This window comes from Varanus komodoensis, unplaced genomic scaffold (assembly GCF_004798865.1).
Source record: "Varanus komodoensis strain SLA01 unplaced genomic scaffold, ASM479886v1 scaffold53, whole genome shotgun sequence".
Lineage (NCBI taxonomy): Eukaryota > Metazoa > Chordata > Lepidosauria > Squamata > Varanidae > Varanus > Varanus komodoensis.
This window is the reverse complement of record NW_025336126.1, coordinates 2,707,898-2,731,233: the sequence shown is the minus strand read 5'-3', so window position 1 is coordinate 2,731,233 and position 23,336 is coordinate 2,707,898. Positions and strand designations below refer to the sequence as shown.

At 47.1% G+C, this 23,336-nt stretch overlaps 1 protein-coding gene across 1 annotated transcript in view; it reads left to right on the top strand.

The window, feature by feature from the left end:
* GRIN2D (glutamate ionotropic receptor NMDA type subunit 2D) overlaps positions 1-19,634 on the top strand; it is a 49,975-nt gene extending 30,341 nt beyond the window's left edge. Inside the window, exons 8-13 of the mRNA XM_044447878.1 lie at positions 264-389; positions 536-765; positions 5,926-6,086; positions 10,595-10,782; positions 14,919-15,151; positions 18,192-19,634. Of these exons, the coding sequence (XP_044303813.1) occupies positions 264-389; positions 536-765; positions 5,926-6,086; positions 10,595-10,782; positions 14,919-15,151; positions 18,192-19,634 (2,381 nt within the window). The remainder of the gene's footprint in view (positions 1-263; positions 390-535; positions 766-5,925; positions 6,087-10,594; positions 10,783-14,918; positions 15,152-18,191) is intronic.
* Positions 19,635-23,336: the final 3,702 nt, after the last annotated feature.

Sequence of the window (23,336 nt, the reverse complement as noted above, 5' to 3'; positions counted from 1 at the left end):
CTTAAATCCTTTCTGAAAGGCTACTGTAGAATCTCCCGCTCCCTGTGACTCCCACAGCTCCATGACAGCTAAACTGGTTTAAAACTAGCTGAAAGTTTAACTGTGCAGACACAGCCTTAAGTTATACATTTAGTAAGGTGTCGGCAAGCATTGCTCGTGTTACAGGTAGTTCGGGGGGAGAGGACCCGAGCCCCACCGTCGCCCACTGCGGCCCGGCTGCCTCAGGCGTGTCCCCACCGCGGCCCGTGTTTCTCTTTCCACAGAGCCCTACAGCCCTGCTGTCTGGGTGATGATGTTTGTCATGTGCCTGACTGTCGTTGCGGTAACTGTCTTCATCTTCGAGTATTTCAGCCCGGTAGGCTACAATCGCAGCCTCAGCGCCAGCAAACGTGAGTGCAAAGCGGCTTGAGGGAGGGGTACCGGTGGGGAACTGGGGTGCACGAGGAAGGGGATCAAGCTGGCAAGATGGCTTGTTGCACCCAGCCTCCACAGGAAGGCTGATTTACCGATTTATTCCCCCCACCCCAACTGCTAGGCACTGGCGGCTCAAAGTTCACCATTGGGAAGTCCATCTGGCTGCTCTGGGCTTTGGTGTTCAACAACTCTGTGCCTGTGGAGAACCCCAGGGGCACCACCAGCAAGATTATGGTGCTGATCTGGGCCTTCTTCGCCGTCATCTTCCTCGCCAGCTACACAGCTAACTTGGCCGCCTTTATGATCCAGGAAGAATACGTGGATACGGTGTCTGGGCTCAGCGACCAAAAGGTGAGGAGAAGGGAGCACTCTGCAGACCCACCCAACCCGCTTCCCTCCCGTCACATCTGGCCCACCAGACAGATGCTTCTCTCACTACGCCTGTTCCCACCGTTTCCATGTTACCAGTTCGCATTTTCCTCCTCGTTCCTTTATTTCTGCAAAATGTTCTTTTTTCTTTTCTACCACCAGAAAGCAAATGAGGTGCCAGGTATGAAGCCTGCCCTCAGAGCAAATTAAACATATCACCATTTCTGCTATTTTTTAAAATGAGGCAAAGATGTCGGCACTGATTACTGAGCTGCCTCCCACCCTGCGCCATGCGCACCTCCTCCCCAGTGTTTGAATAATGATGAAAGGAAAGCAATGAAAACTGTGAGAAAAATGTATATTCATAGACCTAATACATTGTAAGGCAAAACCCCAGCAAACTAGGAAGACTGTGCCACTGGTGCACTTCAAGGCTGAAAGCAGAGCTGGGCTGCTGCTATTCTGCTGTATACATCTTCATCAAAACATGTCCCGACAAAGAAGTAAGGATCCCGCAGACTCTGCTTGTACTGCCTTAAATCTCTGCTGTCTTGAATTTTACTTGCAAAGGAGCCCATCTTGTAAGGAAATTTGCTTTTGATTGAGCAGCTCAGGTTTTGCAAGGTTTATTTTAAATAGCAGATGGAGGAGTTATCTGGCTGTTTGCATGCAAGCAGAGCCACAGGAGAGCTTCTCTCAGCCACCAGTAGCATTCAGAAAATGTCAGGCCCAGAACAAAGCCAAAGAGCAGACTGGAAGCGGGTGGGCTTCCCACTCCAAAAATGCAAGAACTGGCATTGGAGACGTTGTCATTCGTAGGGAGCTCTGAGTGGTGACCTGCTTGAATTGAAGTTGGGACCCTCTACACACCAAGCAACTATATCACAGTTCACCCCTAGCAGATGCTCTGTGGTTGATCCAGAACCCTTCCTCTTGCCTAAGTATGGGCAGGACTTCGTAAGTTGCCCATCTGCTCAGCGGGAGTTTCATATTTGCTAGAATCGTCTGTAGAACTAAAAACAGATTCTAGGACTACCATTGCGCCCCAAAAGCTATTTTATCTTTGATTATTATATCCCATCTCCCCGTCCCAACAAAACCCACCTCAGTAGCCTTCTGGTATCCAGAAACTGGTTTCAGACAGGGCGTCTGTGTCTCCCCTTAAGAGATCCACAGAAGGAAGGGACGCATGTGGGGAGGCATCCATGCAAGCTGGACCGCGGGGGAGAGGACCCGAGTGGCTCCGCTCGTGCCCCGTGCCCGGTAGTTCCGCAAAGCGCTCCACTGGGATGCCGTGCTGGTGCCCAGTGTGCACTGGGTGTATTTATAAACCAGGACGAGGCTGATTATCCCTTGGTAATTAGCTCCTGACAAACAACTACAGCTGTAGAGAAGTGGGGGGGGGGGGGCGCAAACTGGACCAGCTGTGGTGAAGCGGCCAGGCTGCAATTGAATCCCTTTCGCTAAAAACTAACGAGCTTGGATGTAATTAATGGATGTAATTAACACCCAACACGAAACACAATCGCAGATAAATATTAAAACAGCTCACATTAACAAACTTGCGCTGAGTAGGGAGCAATTTGAGGGAGGGGGCAGAGGAAGAAAATCTGGGCAGAGTGTGGAGTGACAAAAATGCTTTAACAGCACAATCCTTTGCGTTTCTACTCAGGATGAAGCTCCAGTGAGTTCAGTGATTCTTGCTCCCAAATAAGTATATATAGGGATGCGGTCTTACTGTTGTAAAACCCCAGAGGAGGTGTGTGAGCCGGTTGCAACACGCAAGGAATCTTGTAGCTCCTGGTGTAAAGACCAGCGGATGAGTTCCAGCATTGCCTTTTTGTGGAGCACAGCTCTTGCTTTTCTCCCTACACATTTATTTGTCTGTCTGTCTGTTTTTGGATTTATATCCTGCCTTTTTTCTCAAAGGGCTCAAGGCAGCTTACATCATTCTCCCCCTCCATCTCATCCCCACAACAACCACCCTGTGAGGCAGGTTGGGCTGAGAGTCTGTGACTGGCCCAAGGTCACCCAGTTGGCTCCATGGCCAAGCGGGGACTCGAACCCGGGTCGCCTGAGCCCCAGTCCCGCGCTCTGCACCACCCTGGCTCTCCACAATGCACTGCGTTTAGCTTTCTAAAAGGGGTGATCAGCTCAGTCCGCAGGCAGAACAAAGTGTTCCTCTGGCAGCCGGGCATGGGGGAAGTGGGAAATGGGATGGCAGAGGCAGAAAAGGGGGTGGCAGAGGGAGCAGGCAGAAGGAGAGCAGGTAGCAGGAAAGGGGAAGCAGCAGAAGGAAAGGATTGGGCCTACCTGCAGTGGGGCCGTGGTTGCATCCACACCGAGCCTGTGGCCCTTGGAATGTATCGTTCCCCCACCCCTGCCGGGAATGGTGCCCTTGCTCTCCACCCCTGCCCTCAGAAATGAAAACCTGCACTTCAGTAGGCGACAGAACGGGCTCTCGTTCACAAAAGCTTGTTGCAGAATAAACAACTTAGTCTTTAAAGGCGCCACATGACTTGTTGTCTTTAGTCTTACAGAATCCCCCCCCCCCATCCTCATATGCTCTTATTGCAGGCGCATCCAGCTCCATTCGCTCCTCTTCCATTTATTTTTTTTCCCGTTCCTTTGTCATACACTTTCGTCTGTCAAATTCCAGATAATCTGCACCAATCTCCTACCTTCTTTTCTCACTTCTCTAGATGCTTTTGTCTGTCTAATGGCTTTTAAGCCTGTAGACACCTGGCGACCTCCTTCCATTATCCCCATTTGCAGGAAAGCTGGTTCTCCCCATCCCTCCCCCACCCCGACACACACACACACACACACACACACACACACACACACACACACACGTCGCTGGTCCTCTGGTCTTTGTCCCTAACTTGGGAGGCATTTGATGTTTGCTGTTTCTTTGTTTCCAACTGCTCTATCAAAGAGTCCAGTTGCCCTAGGAATATCAAGGAGGGAGTGAATTGGCTCCGAGCGCTCTTCTCTGGAGCCAATTTGGTGATGGTCGGAACAGGCCAAAGATGTTTTTCTCCTTCTGCAGCCTTCTTGAAGCGGTAATGGAACAAACAGGCTGTCTCTGCCCTTCATACTTCTAAATGTGTCCCAGGCTATTTCAGTCTTGCTGATCTCTCTGTGCACCTCTGTCAACAGTCCCGTCTGCCAAGTGCTGAATCCCTCTATATGCAGAATTACCTTTTCCTTGTGCCTGCCTGTTTATGCTTTGCCTTCTTGAACTCCCCCATCCCCTCGCCCCGTCCCTTCTCCAGCGTGTTTCCATCCTGATGTTTCTCTCTAATGTCTACATAATTTCTTCCATCTTTTTTAAAAGCTAAGCACTGGGAACAGCGCGCTTTCTAGAGAGTCTTCCTTTAATAATAAAAATAGATATTATCAATAGCAATGTAAAACCAGAGAGTCTTCCATATTTCCCTTCTCTCTACAAGAATTTGTATGGTGTGTTGTGTATATTTTCAGAACTGCTCTGTGGGAAGTGGCCTGGAGAAACATTTCTCTGCTCCCTCTGTTTCTTTTATCAGTATTTCATTCACTTTCTGAACACACCAAGTTACACATTACAGAGAAGGCCCCAGTAACTTTTAAAAAATAAAATAAAAGCAGTTGAGTGGGTGGGGAATTGGGTTTGGACGACGCACTGGGCAATGCAGTCTTCTAACCTTTCCTCCTTGAGTTATTCTCTCTATCCAGATAATTTCCCCATCCCGTATGGATCGCTTTAGCAGCCTGGGAGGAGAGTAAGCATTTCAACTAGAGAAATTGCACCAAGTTGAACATCCAAGCAGTGCTGCTTCTAAGCTTACCAAACAAACAAACAAAAACCCACAGAAACAAAACCCCACATGGTGGGGTTGCAATCCTGAAGCTCCTGCATTGCATTTTTTCATCTCTCATTAATTGGGCCCATTAAGAAGTTGGACTCCTTGCATTTGAGAAGTGCATTAGCTTCATCCCTCATGTATTTTCTCATGGTTACATTTTTGTTTTGAGGAAAGTCTATTTTTCAAGTAGCCAAATCCTAAACATACTAATAAATCACAACCTGCAGAATTAACTGTTAATCACAAATTATTATGATTACATTACATTACTGTATCACCTGTAGCTAACATTTAAGTAACCCATCTAGCTTTCAACCAGACCTGACCCTGCTTAACTTCCAAGATTAGGCAGAATGAGGCACTTCAGGCCATATGGAAGCTAAAATACATCACTTTAAACATTCTTAAATGAAAAGTGGGTTTGGAAGTGGTACTTTATAGCGGTGAACGGCCAGGAAATAAAGGGGACCTTAACCTTCTCCCTAGCAGCCGTGCCCTAAATAACGCTCTTGGCACACACACATGCATGCACATACGCAGCTATTCCTTCTGTGTGATCCAAACGCATATTTGCTGCAATATTTTCCTCCCTAAATTCTCCTCCCCTAAAGCTGTGTTGTTGCTGTCCTCTTTGCGTTAAAAAAAAGTATTGGGATTCAGTTAGGCACCCTATATGCAAAATTAAGTTGGCCTCTGAATGAGAGCAAAATGTACCCACTGAGATATTCCAAAAAAAAAAAAAAAAAATCCAACCAATACATTTTCACCTGGCGTGTGGCAACTTCTGATGCCCAGAAAGAAATGAGACCTCTATAACTATGCTTATGAGGGCAAAACTTTGATGCCACCTTCCTCCCAAATCTACTCAGTCTTTTAAACCTATCTCACAGGTTTGTTGTGAGGATAAAATGGGCAACTATCCTAAGCTCTTTAGAGAATGGAACAAATCAGAAGTAAATAAACAGAACCTACCTATCCTTAGATCATTGTAATATGCACCTAGCCATTCCTCACCATATACCCTCTCCCTTCACCCACCTGTACCCGTAACTCATATGCTTCAAGGAGATGCTCTCTCTTCTAATCAATGCCAGCTAAATTTCCGATCTATCACTCAGCTGATGGATCATAACAAGGCAGTAGCCCCAGATGAACTCCGATGGAGGCAGAGGCTCCCCCACGCGTCCTGTCCTTGCTCAGTTTTCATTTCTGGGAATGGAACAGAAAGAGGTAGAGGATGATCTGGAAAAGACTCTTCACACTCCAATGTCACCTTCCTTCCCTGCCTCAACAGTTCCAGAGACCCCAACATCACTACCCGCCGCTGAGATTTGGCACCGTTCCCAATGGGAGCACCGAGAAAAACATCCGGAACAACTACGGAGAGATGCACGAGTACATGGGGAAGTACAACCAGCGCAGCGTGGAGGATGCGCTCCAGAACCTACAGACGGGGTAGGTGAGGGGCAGCCGGGGGGACTGAGGGGTGGCGGTGGAAGGGAGGCTGAGGCCAAGTTTCTATGTACTCTTATTCTTGCATGTTTGAATGCGTCACTCTTAATTCCTGTCACCCAGGGCACCAGTTCACACACTGGTCCCACATACACTTCTAGGTCCTTTCACACAGTCCTTTCTTAAATGTGTGGACATTTCTCATTTAAATCATGCGCAGCACATCAACCCGTGAGGACGCACGCCTGCGGAGGATGAACTGCACACGGGACTCAGTGTGCACCGAAAAAAATGCCGCAGTTCCCGTCTCCCCCTCCCCCACCAGAGTTGCAGCATTAATTGCTGGGTGATGGCTGTGCGAAATGCAATTTGCACGAGTTTCATGGGCTGCTGTTAGATGTTGCTTGCAACAAGGTTAACTTTCATGCCCATACTATTTTGTGACCTTGTTAATTTATCAGTTTTATTAAATGTGAATCAATTTCAAAATATGAGCTTTAGTCAGTTTAAAAACATAAGCTCCTTTCCAATAATCAGTAAATTAATTAAATAGGCAGAAATATGCACATGAGGAAAAATACTTCTATGTGAAAAAGACACCTATTTTCTTTGTTCTTAGATGATACACATATGCACTGTATAATATGCATCCTACTAAAAGAGGCATTCCCCATTGTTCAGACAGGAAGGCATGCTTCTTCCAAGGCTGTGCTTCCCACCTGCGCTTTTGATATGTATTTAAAAACATAGTGTAAAAATCTGCATTGTTAATCTTATTAATTACAGGCTGCTTTTTAGTAGATCATGATGTTCCTAATCTATGTAATCCAATCAATTTATCAGTAAGGTTGTAACCCTGAACACACTTACCTAGGAATTAGCCTCGGTAAGCACAGTAGGACTTGCTTCCAAGCAAATGGGCAGAAGACCCCACTGTAAACAGTACAGTCCTTTTAAAAATTATCATTATTCATTAAACTGGCTGTGTGCGGTTCCCCTGAATAATCCAGTGAACAAGTACTTGTCTAGCCCTAGGAACTGCTCCTACCAGCAAGAGTGCCTCCCTACTGTTCTTCAAACAGTGCTTCTGTGAACCTCTATGAATTCCTGCAGACTCATTTCATAAATAAACCAAATAAGACAAGCCTACAGTGAGGCATTCAGTGTGAGATTGAACTGCACCATCACGCTGTTAACAAGACTTCCTTCCGTGTGGGGCTTTTGTATTGGTGGGGCTTTGTGACTTTAGCATTATTTCTCACCGATACAGTGGTGTGCTCAAGCTCCGCCTGTCAGAGCATCCTTTTTATTTTTATGTTTCGCAGGAGGAATGGCATTCATGGATTCCCACTGCTGTTGGAATGGCTGCCAAGCCGGCTACCAGTTTAAAACACTAACTGGCTAGGTTATGATTGTGTAATTTACATTTAACTCTACGTACACAAGAATAAATCTATACGCTAAACCAGATTAACAGGCACCCCTTGATTTTATAGTCACAGTTCTCTATTTCCCACTCTACAGTGTGTCCACCACATGGCATGATTTTTCCATTTTGCTGAGGTGGGCTGCTAGTATGGAGTCTTTCTGCAGACTATTTAAAATACATTTGTTTCCGGGGACGTTTTCCTGACTGCTAGCTTTGTCAGCTAAGCTTGGTAATTTTAATGAAATACTTTATTGCTTATTGATTGATTTTATGGTATTTTATCTTGATATTATTTTGTGAATGCCTCTGGGTTTTTTTTAATGAGAACCAGTATAGAAATTTTCTGAAATAAACAGATGGTTGGAAATCAGAGGCAAGCTATTTGTAAGTGCAATTTTGTATGGGGTTCATATTGGTTTAAAAATTTGAGCTAATCCCTATTGAGTGATTCTGTGTGTGTGCTCCAAACAGGTACGTTGTCCAGCATCCCTGTATGGGTATTACTCATCCATACAGTTGTGTCAGATATTCAAAACTGCCATTCTTAAAAGACAGTGAACTCCAGATTTGGACAAGGAGGTTCCACCTTCGATGATTCCCTGTCCTGGCTCTATCCTGGGCCACATGTGTCTGGTGGGGTTCTAGTCCGGCATCCCTCTAACCTCTGCCCTGGTCCTGCCTGGCTTCACCCAGGGGCAGGCAGAACCTTTTACAGTGAAAAGTCCTTAGCCAGGTTAAAAGAGGGTCCTGCTTCCTTTTCCTCAGTGGGGTACTTAAAGTGTGGCCCGGCCTCCCGTTTGGGCTGGCATGGCAGCAACTCCAGGGCCGTGGGAGCTGTGGTGGAAAGTCATCCATTGCAAACTCCAGTGCTTTAGGTTCTCGCTGCTCTTGTACGATGCTTTTTGCACGAGTGCCACCTGTCACGTTCTGCCTGCTCTGTTGATCAGTGGGCCGCTCATCAACCTTTTTTTCTTCAGTGAGTCTTTCTTTTAAAGATTGCACATTCACAGCCACCATAACTTTGCTTGCAGGGGCAAAGCGTGTGTGTGTGTTTGTGCAAGGAGCATCTGTGACGGGGCTGAGCATAAAGCATTGGCATCTATGGCTTCTGCACAGGACTGTGAAATAGGGAATGCAGAGAACTGAGCTGAAAGCACGGAGCCCAAGTAGTGAAGCGAAGAAGGGTGACTAGATGGTTGAACAATAATATTGATCAATAATAAACGTCAATAATAGAAACAATATATTGTTAATTCGTTTTATATTTTTAGTGTATTATATTTTAACTGATGTTCTGTGAGCTGCCCCGAGGCTTCGGCGAATGGGGCGGCATAGAAATTTTCTAAATAAATACATACATACATTGGAGAAAGCCAAGATCAAAAAAGGCCCACGAGTGTCCAGCATGCAGTCTTAGCAGTGCATAAGGAGAGCACTGCTGGGTATGACGAAAGGCCTTTCTAGTCCGGCATTCTGGTTGCTCAGCGGCCAGCCAAATGCCCCGACAGGATGCCGACAAGCAGCATCTGCACCGCATGGCGGCCCCGCATGTTCTCAGCGGCTGTGATGGAGGCGCGCTGCCCCGATAATGGAGCAAATGTAGAGGCGTCATGACTAATAGCCGCTGTTAGCGTTATCCTCCATGAATTTGTCTGAGCCCCTTTTAAAGCCATACAAGTTAATGGCCATCACTATATCCTCTGGTAGTGAATTCCATAATTTATTAATGAGCTGCATGGAGAAATCATTCCTTTTATCTGTCTTAAATCTCTCACTCTTCAACTTCATGGAATGACCTGAGATTCTAGTATGAGAGAGGCCTGCCCGCTTTGTCCACCCCAGGCAGAGTTTTGTACACCTTTAACATGTTTCCCTGTACTTGTCGTCTGTTTTCTGAGCCAAGCAATTCCTGATGCTGCAACATTTCCTGACAGAGCAGTCACTCCAGCCCCTTGATCATATTCCGTGCCCTTTTTTCACCTTTTCCAGGGCTCTTTCCCCCCCACAGGCCCATTAAACTTATATTCTGTGCTATATTACTATGCCTGAAAGCATTGCCTTAATGGGAAAGTTAATCAATAAGATAATAAAATTTGTACATCCTGATTAATTGTTCAGACTCTGAATAAACAAAGGTTCAGCACTGCTGAAGGACATATTGCTGGCCAGCAAGCTCCTGAAGTGACCTATTTGTAGACAAAGAGGAAATCTAGATGTGTTTCTTCCTCCTGGTTTGTTATCCAAGCTCCCTGACATTTGCCTCTCAGGAGAACTGTGGGACCCTGGGGTCATCAGGGGCCGTGTAGGAATGAACTTGCTGCATGTAAATCGTGAATCTCTTGCTTCTGCTTTAGCAAGCAACCCAGGACTGTCTGAGTAGTTTAGCATGATGTCTGAATTCAGCATTCTGGTTGTTGAGGGAGAAAACATCCCAGAGGTTTAAGCCATGGTTTGTTCTTGGGATTAAAGATCTGAGCTGTTTCCCCTTCAGGAAGCCAGAGTGCCTTGTTCAAGCTTCATTACTAGGTTGTTTGCTAAACTGGATGCAGAACAACAGCAGCAAACAGGTGGGAGGCAGCATGCAATGGGTTAATTTAACTCATGGCTGTTCATTATGCATGAACCTGCATATGTCCATTTAGTAATAAGAATCATATGCAACTGAAGCTGACAGTGAAATCCTTGCTAATATATTTGAAGGTTTGAAGCTGTTCTGGTGCTGGTATGTTGCTGTTATAGGAAACATTGAGATAAGAGGTGAAAAGGAACTTGATAAACGGAGCTTGTTCTTTGAACTATGAATGATAGCATTTGCTTATTAAATAGTAATCTGCCTCATATTTACAGAAAGTTGTCCACCTCCCTCAAGACTCGCAAAAAAGTGTCTTTAGTTTATCCGCAATATTAAAAAGCACTTAGATCTAATCAACAGATTGGTTTAAAGCCAGACAATTCTAGTATGCAGAAATTTTTTAATAAGTTACTGGCTTTTCATATAACACTCCCAGCTTATCCCTGCAGGTGCTGGGCTCATTGCTACACCCATCTGTCTGTCTCTGCTGTCCTGTTTGTCTGACTGCAGGAAACTGGACGCTTTCATTTATGATGCAGCCGTTCTCAACTACATGGCCCGCAAGGAAGAAGGCTGCAAACTTGTCACCATAGGAAGTGGGAAAGTCTTTGCCACCACGGGCTACGGCATCGCACTGCAAAAAGGATCCAAGTGGAAACGGCCCATTGATCTGGCCCTGCTCCAGTTTCTGAGTGACGGTAAGGCCACTCCACATGCCAGGTTCTCAGGATGGCACTGTGAGGCTGAGCTAGCAGCCAGGACGCCTGGGCGCTTTTGATGAGTAGCAGATGACGAATGGAGAAGCTGGGGTTTATTTCCCCCCATTTCTGAGTGTACAGTATTCTCTCTCCCCCCACAATCCCACGGCAGATTGCCAGGGGAGGGAGTAGCTCAGCAGTAAAGGACATTTTGGAGTGAAGGGTGTCCGAAGTGAAGGATATGTCTCATGTTCTGTGGATGCTCTTGGATCATTAGAAAGGAATTCTGGCCCATTTAGTGCTAATTCCTGCTGTAAGACAAGATCTACTCGCCATGATTAAGCAACAGCTGCAAATGAGGGACAGCTGATGCCCAGTTCTCAGAGACACGTTTAAAATACTTCTTAAAATGCTAAGCTCAGACCAGAAAGTACTGAGTGGCCTATGCCTCAGCTTATGAATAAGCTGTCTTCACTCCATGGATTGGTGAACAGGAGCCTTCCTCACATGTTTGCTATTAAAACCCAGGGCCTGGGCCTTGTTTGATTATGGAGCATTGTTTTGAAAAGATGGAACATTTCCTGCCCTTAGCCAGAAAGTAGGTTATGATTCTGGCTGGTTATGCCCATGTTCTGAAGTTCAGTTAACATAGGTGAGTTTCTTTTTAATTCAATTAATTTGTGCTTGCTACTGGGGTGATCACATATGGTTTTATGCGCTGCCTGGCTAGTGACATATGCAAGGGTAAAATAACATGGTTTAATTTCCTTTGGATGAAAGTGCACCAGAGGCATACAGCCTCTTTGTAACAATACCTGTTGATTTACAGACAGAGCATAGTGGAAGCAAATAGGCACTCCTGTAGCAAGTAACAGATCCACTGATCTCATATCAGATGCCCAGGGAGTGAGGGCACCTGCAGAGCGCCAGTGTGCTGGAGTGGTGAAGAGCACGAGACTGGGACTCAGGCGACCTGGGTTCTAGTCCCCGCTTGGCCATGGAGCCAGCTGGGTGACTTTGGGCCAGTCACAGACTCTCAGCCCAACCTACCTCACAGTTGTTGTGGGGATCCGATTGAAAGCACCAGGAGAATGATGTAAGCCTGTAAGGAAAAATGGGATAGAAATCAAATGACCCCACATAGCTTTGTCTTTAGCCAGCTCACAGCTGCGACTCCATCCCAATTCAAAAGGGCAAACTGTCTCCTTGCTGTCTCCTTGTGCCTCCCCAGACCCTCATGGGTCCTGCATTCCCAAGTCTAGGGAGAGTTGCATTGCCCTTATGGGATATGAAGGCCTGTTTGTCAAGCTTCTGGTCAACCATCAGTTTGTCAGGCAAAACACAGTGAAAGGTTTATTTATGTTAATGAAGTGAACCATATAACTAGCAGCTCTGTGAACGTCTCCCGTGTTTTAGTGCATGTTCATAAGCGTAGCAGGGAAGGTGTTCCAAATCCACATTTACAAGGTTGCTGAGAAGATTTGTGGCCACAGAAATTCACATACGTGCTCATGTACCCACTTCTTTCCCTCTGCCACTGGCCCAGACTGTGCTCACAATTCCCTCACATAGCCGACTGCTTCTCAGCAGCTCTGCAGATTGATGAATGGGAACGGACGGTGGTGTTTTATTCTGGATTAATTAATCCAGAGTGGAAGTGAGTGGGAACCCCAGGAGAGCAGTGGGGCCCAGTCAGTTCAAATAGAGAGGTCCAGGAGCCAGGACTCCTGGGAGAGAAAGCGAGCTTCACTGGGCTAGACTCAGAGCAAAGGTGCTGGGAATCAGACATCCTGCTTTCTATTTCTAGCTCCAGGGATAATGAAGAGGCACAGTTCTGGTGCGTTTGATCTGAGCAGAGGAACCTGAATTCTGTCTCTGCTGCTCCTAATGGGCTCAGTCTTTGGCTCTAATTGCCGCAAGCCGACAGTCTTGTTTCTCCTAACAGGCCTGACTAATCTTGGGGGATCCCTTGAAGAATGGGACAGAGGGCTTTCCTCACCCCACTAGGGTGGGCCAGGAGACTCCAGGGATGGGGCCAGGTTTCAAATGGACCAGCCAATCTTCTCAGTGATTAAATCATTTTAGCTTTTCTTGCATCAGTGAATGAAAAAGCTGCATGGCTTTCTCTCAAGCTTTCTGGGCCGCTTGATTCAGAAATGAAGCATTCCAGACACAGAGGCGTTTTCTGCTTCCGTTGTGAAAAACACTCTGTGAGGATCATAATGTGTAAAACTGTGTGTGGGGGAGAAAGCGACGGAGTGTGCAGAGTTTGGATATGTTGCAGTGAACATCCAAAATATGGTGAATGTGACCAATTTACATGGAGATACTGGCTACTCCCGTTGAATTTTGTGACTGCCCATTTTGGGGGCAAGCTCAAGTTAATGCTGAGAATCACCGCTTGGTTGCTGTTGCAGCATCCCGAGCTGGTGTTCAGATTACCTGCAACATTTTAAGCATATTCCTCACGACCACATCCCAGACTTTCACTGTGACTTGCATATCCGAGAGCATTTGTTGGCTTGTGTACCCCATATTCCAAAAATGTGCTTACAAGAATAAAACTTCTAAATTAAAAATTATGTATATCTAGCTGATCAATGTTCAACACTTACTTTGATTGTCAATTTTGGCTTTTATCTCAAAAAACTTCAGGACATGGAACACAGAAACATTCCTCATGTGCAAGGGGCAGGTATATAATGAATATGATGAATGGTTTGTATTGTACTCCATCCATTTCTGTGGAATCCTTTGGTTGGTTGGTGTATATAAGCTGAATATGTCCATACTGAGAGAATCAGGCTTTTCATACAACGTGCTTGCATGAATGTGTAAGTGTACTGGAGAGTTTGTTGCTTGAGTGTGTGAGAGCACACACATGTACTGTTGCAGGTTTCCAGTGGCTTATTTGGGGAGGGGGAGAGAAAAGCAGTTGCCTAGCAACCCACCCATTTGTCAAATTATACTGCCTAAGCCTCTGGACTACCTTTTACACCACATGCACAAGAACTTGGTATGCTGAGTTAATTAATCTAGAAAACAACCATTGTGCGGCTCCATCCTTGTAGTCATTAAATTGGATTAGGATTCATAGACATGCATGGCAAAGATAGAAAGAGAGCCATTTCTCTCTTGCAACCTGAACTGCCTGTAGGAAAGGGTGCTGTACTTTATACTGTGATTGCTGAGAATGCCCGGCAAAAGCCAGGCTGGGAAAGGGCCCATATGTTGCCCACTGAAGCTCTCGCACTCAAGCTCTATCAAGGTGCTGGATAATCACAGTCTCTTGGTCTGTTGAGACCTCAGAAGTCAGCTCCCGCCCCTGAGTAAAAAGGCTTTTTCCTTTTCTGGGAGGAGGGGAAGGAGGCCTCCTGGACTGTTTGCAGGGAGGGGTGGGCCGAAGCACATCTCCTACACTTCCACTCTGCAGTAATTCAAATGATGGGTTAACTTAAATGTGGTATATGGGGGCTTGACTTTGAAACAGTCCAGAAACTTCAGCTGATCTAATATGAAGCAGAAAGATGGTTAACAAGACTGGCCACTATGATCTCCACTGACTGCCAGCCCCTTTCTGGGCCAAATACAAAATGCTGATACTGATTTACAAAGCCCTAAATAACTTGGGGCCAGATTACCTGAAGGATCACCTCCTTCCATGTGTCCATTTCTGCACTCTGAGACATTTCTGGAGGCTCTTCTGGGTGTCCCACTGAATGAACGACAGTAGCTGGCTACTAAGGCGGCAGCCTTTTCGGTGACAGCATCCTGGATGTGGATGCCCCCAGAGAGGCTCATCTAGTGCCATTCACAATGTAGTCTTTTTGGGGCCAAGGAAAGATCTTTTTATTTTTCCAGGATTTTTAGCCCTTCAGTTTTAAAAACCATATCAGTATGTTTTCAGATTTTTAGATTGTTGCCCTGCAGCTGACTTTTATCTTGGTTACTGCTTTGTCTTTCTTCTGTTTAAATTTCTGATTTTATAGTATGCTCTACTACATCTTTGTATTTTATGGGCTTAAACTTTGTCTTACAAGCTGCTTAGAGCATTTTGGCTAATGGGCATTATAGAAATAGGTTTATTCCTGTTTCTTCCTGAGTCCCATTCCTTTCCTTCCCCCTCCTCTGTCTAGATGAAATTGAACTCTTGGAGCGCTTGTGGCTGTCGGGGATCTGCCACAATGACAAAATTGAGGTGATGAGCAGCAAGCTGGACATCGACAACATGGCTGGAGTCTTCTACATGCTGCTGGTGGCCATGGGACTGAGCCTGCTGGTCTTTGCCTGGGAGCACCTCATCTACTGGAAGCTGCGTCACTGCATGAGACACACGGGGCGGCTGGACTTCCTGCTCGCCTTCAGCAGGGTGAGGCTGCATGATGCGCAAGGCCCGGCCCCGTGCCCACGCCCCCCTTCCAGAGCGAGGCTCCCTTTACTTCTGCATGCCTGTCCAGTCGCTTGTCCAGAGAGTAAACCCCTCCATCCCTACACTTCTCTTCCTTCATCCAGGACGCTGGGTAATCTGTGCACAAGTACAGAAATATGTGCTGTATGCAGGAATAAGCATTTTAGAACCTCAGCTTTATTGAATACCCCGCACAAGTTTCTAGACCTTGTGAGGATAAGCTTGAAAGTCTACTTGTGGAGTGTGTGCCCAAGGAGGAGGCAATAGATTGTGAAATACCAAAAACGAGGTGGGGGCCTCAGCAAGATTTCTGGTGGCCCCAGGGTGGGGCCTCATGGCCCCAGAGCCTGCACAGCGTTTCATCACTCTCTGTGAATTAAATACATAAAACAAGTCAACCTACACAAAGTTGATCTGCATAGTTTGTACACATCATAGAATGTAGGCTACCTTGGCACAAACATTTGACTTCTTAGCCTATAACTTGCCTATATTCTCCACTCTCCCTGTATATTCATCTATGGTGGTCTACAAATACACATACATTGGATGATGGGGTGCTGTGGAACTACACTCACTGCAGTTTTGTTCCCAAAGATAGCTCTCCAAGAATGTGCTGAGGAAAACTAGTTCTGCCTGTCTGCAGAAGCCAGCTGTGTACAGAACTCATTGGCTGATGCATTTGGCATCCTGAACTCTGCATCTTGTAATAGTTTTAAATCTTTTTCTTTAAATTGTATTGGGGGGGGGGTTAAAGGTAGGCAAAAAATAAATGTTCAGTTGAAGGAATCCAGGTACTGCACTCTGAAAAATCAAAAGAGGAAGAAGAATGGGGTAGCAGATGCCATATAGGCTAGTAAATAAGTATTCATTGGCTGATAACTGTGACTGTCAAATGTAACACAAAGATGGCAGAAGCCAGGTTCATTCTCAGAAGGAAAAAAAAATGCAGCATGTCCCGCTTTAATGTATACTTGTTTGCATCCTTAGGCTCATCTGGTTTCCTATCTTGGTTCTTAGTTATTTCCAAAAAGATAGATATTGTAGCTTGACTTTAGACTTCTGTTCCCTAACACTAAAGATTAGAGACTAATTGTGGTTAGTGATTTCTAAAAAGAATAGCTATTGTAGCTTGACTTTAGAGTTCTTTTCCCTCACACTAAAGATTAGAAACTAATTGTAGTTCCTGACAAGGAGGCATTTCTACACATTTTAATCATTTCTACAATGCAGATTTAAACTAGTTCCAAAGCTTTTAGACAAATGACCCCTTCTGAAGAAAACCTGGTTATTGTAGCTCTGTGACACGATTAAGGATTGCAGGCATAACTTTGCCAGTACCCTCAGACCAAAATCCCCTCTGCTTTGTGTGCATTTGTGTGAGCTAAAATAGATTTGAACCTAGATTAAATTTATAGTGCAGTGGTGATGTTAACAAGCCATCCTCCTGATATTCTCGACCGGTTCTTTTGAGCAGAGCACAAAATGAGTTTTGCATAGTTCTTATTTGCATATGCATATAACTTTAAGTACAGATTAAAATTGCCACTGGCAAGCACTGAGGATATTAAAAAAAATCACCCAGCCAGGTGGTAAAAATTCCACCTTCTCTGAAACCAGTAATTAGATACAAGCTCAATGACTGAGGCCTGAGGGAAGGGCAGTCTATGTCAATAAAAGGCTATGCACAGTGGGAACAGATCTGGCTGAGTGTTCAGTGGGAGGGGGAGCTGGGGGGGGGCAAGGAATTCCAGTTCCTAACTCATGGTGTCATATGTGTGGGTCTTGGTGTTCTCCAAACAGTGCAATGGACAGGAGTGTGGAACCTCAGTCCAGGGGCCAAGTGCAGCTCACTTGCAGTCCTAATCTAACCCTTTTAAGATGTGCCAGACACGCCCTCCTTCTGGCTTTTCCCAACCTCTGATCATTTGGTCTTTTCTGAAGTTTCTTCTCTAATATAAAAGGCTGAAATGTTCTTCTTAATACTAGTCACCAGTATGAAGAGCCCCTTTTTGACATTTTGGCCTGGTCCCTTCTGCTTTTGGCCACACCATCATGGGGTGCAGCCCTCAAGAGCTTCTTGAAACAGAATTCGTCCCCAGGCTGGAAAAAGTTCAGTACCCCAGGATAAGGAGTACCACCAAGTGGTTCCCAAGGAGTTGGTTGTGGCCCCAAGGGGTCACCAAGAAGCAGAAATGGGTGAGGAATGTAAGGCTTATTAGCGGAGCCCCAGCTGGAGAAGCTATGTAGCACCGGACAAAAATGGTGAATGCAGCGCATGGGAACTGGAGGAGGGCATAGAAAACAGGTAGCTGGGGAAGGCATAATTACACGGGTGGCCAGTCTGAGGCTCAGGAGCCGCAAGTGGCTCTGAGCTTCTTTTGCCCTTGCCGCTCACCACCTGCCGCCCGCTGCCATCGCCCATGGGTGCCCGCTTGCTGCTCGCTGCTCCTGCTGCCCGCGGGTGCCCGCTTGCAGCTGTCAGACATCTGACATTTACCACATGTGGCTCTTCTGATGAGCAAACCTGGCCACCCCTGCATTATTCATGGTTGCTGGTGATGGGACAATGATTTCCCCAATGAGATTTCTAAATTGTGGGATAGAAGGTAAGTGTGATTTCATAATACCTGAGAAACACGCTGTACGATGCTATATTAAAAAGCTGCAAAGTGAGCAAAGAAATGGAAATGTGAACATTATGACTGCAACACTTTCCCTTATGGAAGAAGGTCATTATGATGCCATCAATGCATTTCACAAGCAGCATGCTAAACAGACATCTTTCCCGCTATTCCATGCATATCCCCTGCTAGGGGACAGGGTACCCTTGCAGGATGAATGTTACGCACAGAATTCACCTCTGTGTAGTCCTCCCTTATGTAAAACTGCCCTACCCTACTCCCTATGGAGGTAGTATTCCAGCTGTGCTCCCATCCCTGTAGTTTAGTCGTTTACTATAATTCCAATTATTTACTTGTCTTTCACCCACTCACTCCAGGGCATGTACAGCTGTTGCAGCAGTGAGGACCCCAAAGTTCCAGACCAGCAGCAATTGCCCATTCTTAACCATACCTATGGACCGTCGCGAGGGGCGGCCCCAGCGTTGCCCAGTCCCCCTGGCCCTCCACTCCCCTGCTCCAGTTTTCTGCCTCGCGAGCGGCGTATTGTGGAACGGTGGCGCCACGCCCGCAGCCCCAACTGCTACAAGGATCTGTACCCCCCCACACCTACAGAGCTCCCTACAACCAAGCCTCCACGCCACAGCCTCAAGAGTCCTTTCTCTGACGGCTTCCACCGGTTCTATGGTCCCATTGAACCTGAAGGACTCTCCGATCATGTTGGTGGCAAAAAGCTGACTCCCTGTCAGCTCTCTCCACCACCCCCTTCCCGGGGACTCGAAAACCCTCCCTCCTACTTTGCCATTGTGCGCGAGAAAGATTCTCCCGACATGCCACCGGTGGCATCGGGTTGGCAACGGAAATCCCTCCGTGGTTTGTATGAAAGTTTCCAAGTGGGGAAAGGGGCTGGCCGGGCCCCAGAGGTGAAGAAGTACGACGGAGCGTCAAGCAGCTATGCTACCAAAAGTCCTTGCGAGTTGGAAAGGGGTAGCAGCCGACCGTTTGGGAAAGAGCGGGGCCGCTACGGCTACACCCGGCTGTCCTACGAAGATGAGCGCTCCCCACCGGTTCCCCGCTACCGGCATGCTGAAGAGACACCTCTGCCGCGGCCCGAGCCAGAAGCCAAATGCCCAACGTCCGCAAGCCGGGAGAGGAGTGCCCGAGCCCACATTTGCCGCAGCCATTCCCACCCACTCGCCGTAGGTGCCAGTTTGCGCAGCCAAAGTCATTACATGGACTTCTCTGACTCCGATTCCGACATCTGTGAGAGGGACAGCGATGGCCACAGCTGCTGGTACCAGTCGCCAGATTATTTCTGCACATACCCATCCCGAGAGAGACAGCTCTTTGCCACACACAAGCCCCTGCACTACTGGTCAGCTGACAAACTGGCAAAGTGCCACGGGTGCCACGGCCCCTGCCAGCACTGCTTGAGCTTGGAGATGCTCCCGCCGCCCACCCCACCGTGCCGCAAGGAGGCCTTGCGCTACTTGAGCTGTTCCGAGGAGCGTTTGGAGCGCCGGCTGGACTGGGAGCACCGCCACTGCAGCTTGTACGGCTGCCTGGCTTCTCGGCACCGCCACGGTTTCCACCGACGCTGCCACCACCATTCCTGTGAGCTGGGGCCGGCTGGTGGAGTCCTTCATCCCACCTCCCGCAGCCTGGAGGACCTCAGCTCCTGCCACATGATGCGCTGTGGGGCCTCCCATCGGCACCAGGGTGGCTTCTCGCCAGAATGGCTGCCACGTCGGGTGAGCCGCAGTGGGGAGCTTTTTGCCCGCCGTGGCTCTGCCCATTTCTCCAGCCTGGAGTCTGAGGTATGACCAGCAACAGGTGGGGTGGGAGTGGGGAGGGAGTGGGGAAGAACACTTCAGATGGGATGACAGGAAAAACACATCTGAGCTGTAGTTGAGCCCACGCAGTGGGGACTGAGATGGTGGAGATGGCATTGTGGCCCGACCCGAGGAATGAAGGTAGTACCATGAAGACGACTGTGGAGAGGGGGAAGCAGAAACGTGCCACAAGCGAACCCACCAAGACAAAGGGTATGCCACCAGGAAGAGATGGCATAGTGCCACATCTCCTTACCACAGAAAAGGGGAGTCGTTCAACCAAAGGAGTTGAACAGAGAAAACCCACAGTGGGGACTGGAACCACTGATAATCCCATTAAAAACAATGACCACAACAGAAGGGGGAGTGGAGAGGATTTCTCGGAGAGGGGCAACACTCTGCTTCTGCTACCCCAAGTGCCATCAGAATAGCTCCCGGTGACACAACTCCCGGCCCCTTCCACCAGCCGATTTACAGCAGGGGGTAGAGGGGAGCTGTTCCCGCCTGTGTTTCCATATCTGAGCTTTTATATCCAGAAAAAGGGCTTTCCTGCCACCCTGTGGCGCCTCGATGGGGTGGGTTCCTGTGGCCAGTGGCAGCTGACTACTGCAGCAGCAGGGCTGTTACTCTCTGAACAAGATCCAAGAGAGAGCCACTGAGATGAACCAGTCACGAACATGGACAGACAGACAAAGCGAGCGAGAGAGAGAGAGAGAGAGAGAGAGAGAGAGAGAGAGAGAGAGAGAGTCTGCATCCCTATAGAGACTTGGCAGCAGGCGAAAAGTGCCATTGGTCAGGTTTGGGGGGGCGGGGCTTGGATGAAACCACCACAAAACTGTCTGGACTTCTGGGTGGGAGGGGCTGTTAGGAGACAAAACTGTGACTTTGTTCAACAGAAAACTGTGATATTTTTCCTGCATATTTTCCTTTTCCTCTTCTCCTTTCTTGCTTTCTTTTGCTTTTCTCACCCATAGTTCTTCTTTCTCCTTCCCCCGTGCTTTAATCTTGTAGTCATACAACAACAATTACAGAGATAGCAACACATACGAAAACACGTCATGGACTCTAAAATGCAAACTCACATACTTGTGTGCTGCTATGGGCCAAAGCGGGGGGGGGGGGGGCCGCGGGGGAAAGGAAAAGAAAGACACATGGCCCCCCAGAAATGCATAAACCAATCCCAAGTCTCAAAGGGTGTTTTCACAAATCCCACACCATATCCACCGGTATTAAAGAAATCAACATAGAACTATTGTAATACCCTTTTGTAGATCAAAAGGGCACCCACACTTGAAAAAAATAAAACTTAGCCAAACTAAACCCTCATGCAATGATTACATACTGTATAGGTTATCATTCAAGTTAGCATACACTTCTTAAAGCTGGTCACTCCAAACTCCTTTGTGTATACTGTGGAAGCAGGAAGAGAGGATATACAGATGATCTTGCCACTTCTTTCTGTGCTTCCTGTATGACAGGGGAATCGTACATCTCCATTGTGGGAAAGATAAATGTAGTCCTGATGCAGGTACATTTTGCCACTGAGAGGATGCGTGAGTTTCCCCTTTGTCCAGGACCCCAGAAGGGTGGAAGCTGGTCTTCAAAGCTCAGTCTTACCCTATTGTCCAAGGAATGCCAGTGCTAGGAGTCTGGCAAGTGTGTTGAGAGAGACTTCTACATAATGCAAGAAGCCAGATGTACTTGACTAACCAACAACAGATTCCAAGGAAAGACTTTTCTTTTAAATCCAGCTTGTGATTGGTCTGTGAAACTCATTCTAACAGGATATGTGTACCAGCAATGCTTACACTAGTTTTAAAGGTTTATTTAAAGAACAATTAGACAAAACCCACAGAAGTTAGTAATATAAAAGGATAAAACAGAGTGATGTTCAGCATGGCTCTAAACTTGGAGAGCAGGAACTAAGGAGGAAACCAAAGGAGCTGAATACTCTTATGGTATTCTTTGTACCCAGTGATGTTTGGCACTTTCCTTGAAGCAGGAATATTAAACAAGGCCTATGGGTAGCATTACAGATTAACTGAAGTTTGAGGGAAAAGTAGATTTTATAGTGGTGGATCTATGTGATCCCGTCGGATCATTTCCAGATTTCCATAAAACAAGGTTGTACTGGCGGGCAGAATGGCCGAAGTGACTCCTTCAAAGTGCCCACATCCCCACCAGAGTATGGACAGTGACGTCTGGGCACTGAGACTTGAAGTAACCAGTGCCAGGAGATAAACTGCTTAGGTAAAGTGGATAGGCAGGAGAAATATTTAGCCTCTTCCTCCTACCCATCTACCCTGCGCAGGTAATCCCTCCCCCGCTTTACACAAATCTGACGTGACCTGCGTTTTAATAGATGAGTCACAAAGCATTCGTGTCCATTTTGCTCCTGGTCTTCACTTCTACAAGTCTGGGCTGCAGGAAATGTGGGGAAACAGAAGAGACTATGCCAAGGGAAAAGGCTAATGGGGCTGAAGGTGGTCTGTTGGTGACATGACATTTGCCTCAGCCTCGCTGCTGGTCTCTCAGAGACAATTCCAGGCAAGTGCAGCATTTGGAGTGAGTCACAGAATGCTGCATCCTAAGAATCTTTCAAGCTTCTGGCTGTTATGCTTGGAAACATCACTTTGAAGTATGTAGCAGGCAGTCCCTGAACGTGGGGCTGGCTCTAGGTATGAGGGGACTCTTGGCAAAGTGTCCTCTGCTGGGAACCTCCATATGTGGCAGCCTTCTCTGTAAGCAGCCATGGGTGGCTATAAGCTACCATTTTGAATTGCCCATACTACTCCAGTGTAGCATTCCCCAGGGGCATCATGAGAAATGTAATTTTTAAATTTCACACAGTGCCTCAGAGTGATGCTGTGCTAAGGGCATTGTGGGCAATTTTAAAATGGCAGCTTGGAGATCCTTTCCTTTGATACAAGGGGCCCACAGCAGGTGTTGGCACTGGTGGACTGGCCGAGCGTGCCATGTACTGACTCTAGGCCTGTTTCAAAACCCTCCCAAGCTTAGAAGGACTTTTAGGGGCTAAACAGCAGGAGGCTTAAGTGCTCGGTGGAGCTGCTTGTCCCTTGCTGTGAAGAGCAGAATCAGAATGAGGTGACAAACCTAAAGAAAGCTACTGCCTTCTTTACGCTGTGTAAGTGCAACATATAGCCTTTTAAAGCTTTTCTCTGCGCAAAGCAAGGCTAACTCTGCACACAGTTCACATTTATCAGAGTGGGTGCACAGGCTCAGGCCAAGCCTGGGCTGAATGGGCCAGATGTCTGACCTAGCAAAGCCGCTCTCCATTTTTGAGTCCTTCCCTAGCCAAGTAACACTCTCTCAGCAAGACCTCATTTGAAGTCTGAGCTTGGTTTTGAGCACCTCAGTTCGAGCAAGATGTTTACAAATTGAAAAGGATTCTGAGGAGCACGGGAAGGATGATCAAAGGTCTGGAAGGAAATTCTTATGTGGAGATGCTGAAGGAACTGGGTCTGTTTAGCCTCAAGAAAAATAAGATGAAGGGGGCGGTGGAGGGGGAAATGTTGGCAGTTTTGAAATATTTAAAAAGATGTTAGAAAAAAGAGAGAGAACAGCAGATGGAGAGGACACAAAACACCAAGGGGTGGTGTCCACAGCCCTCAGGATCTGGCCACATTCTCATCAGGTTGGTGATACTGGGCTGGAGAGAGGAGCAATGATCCA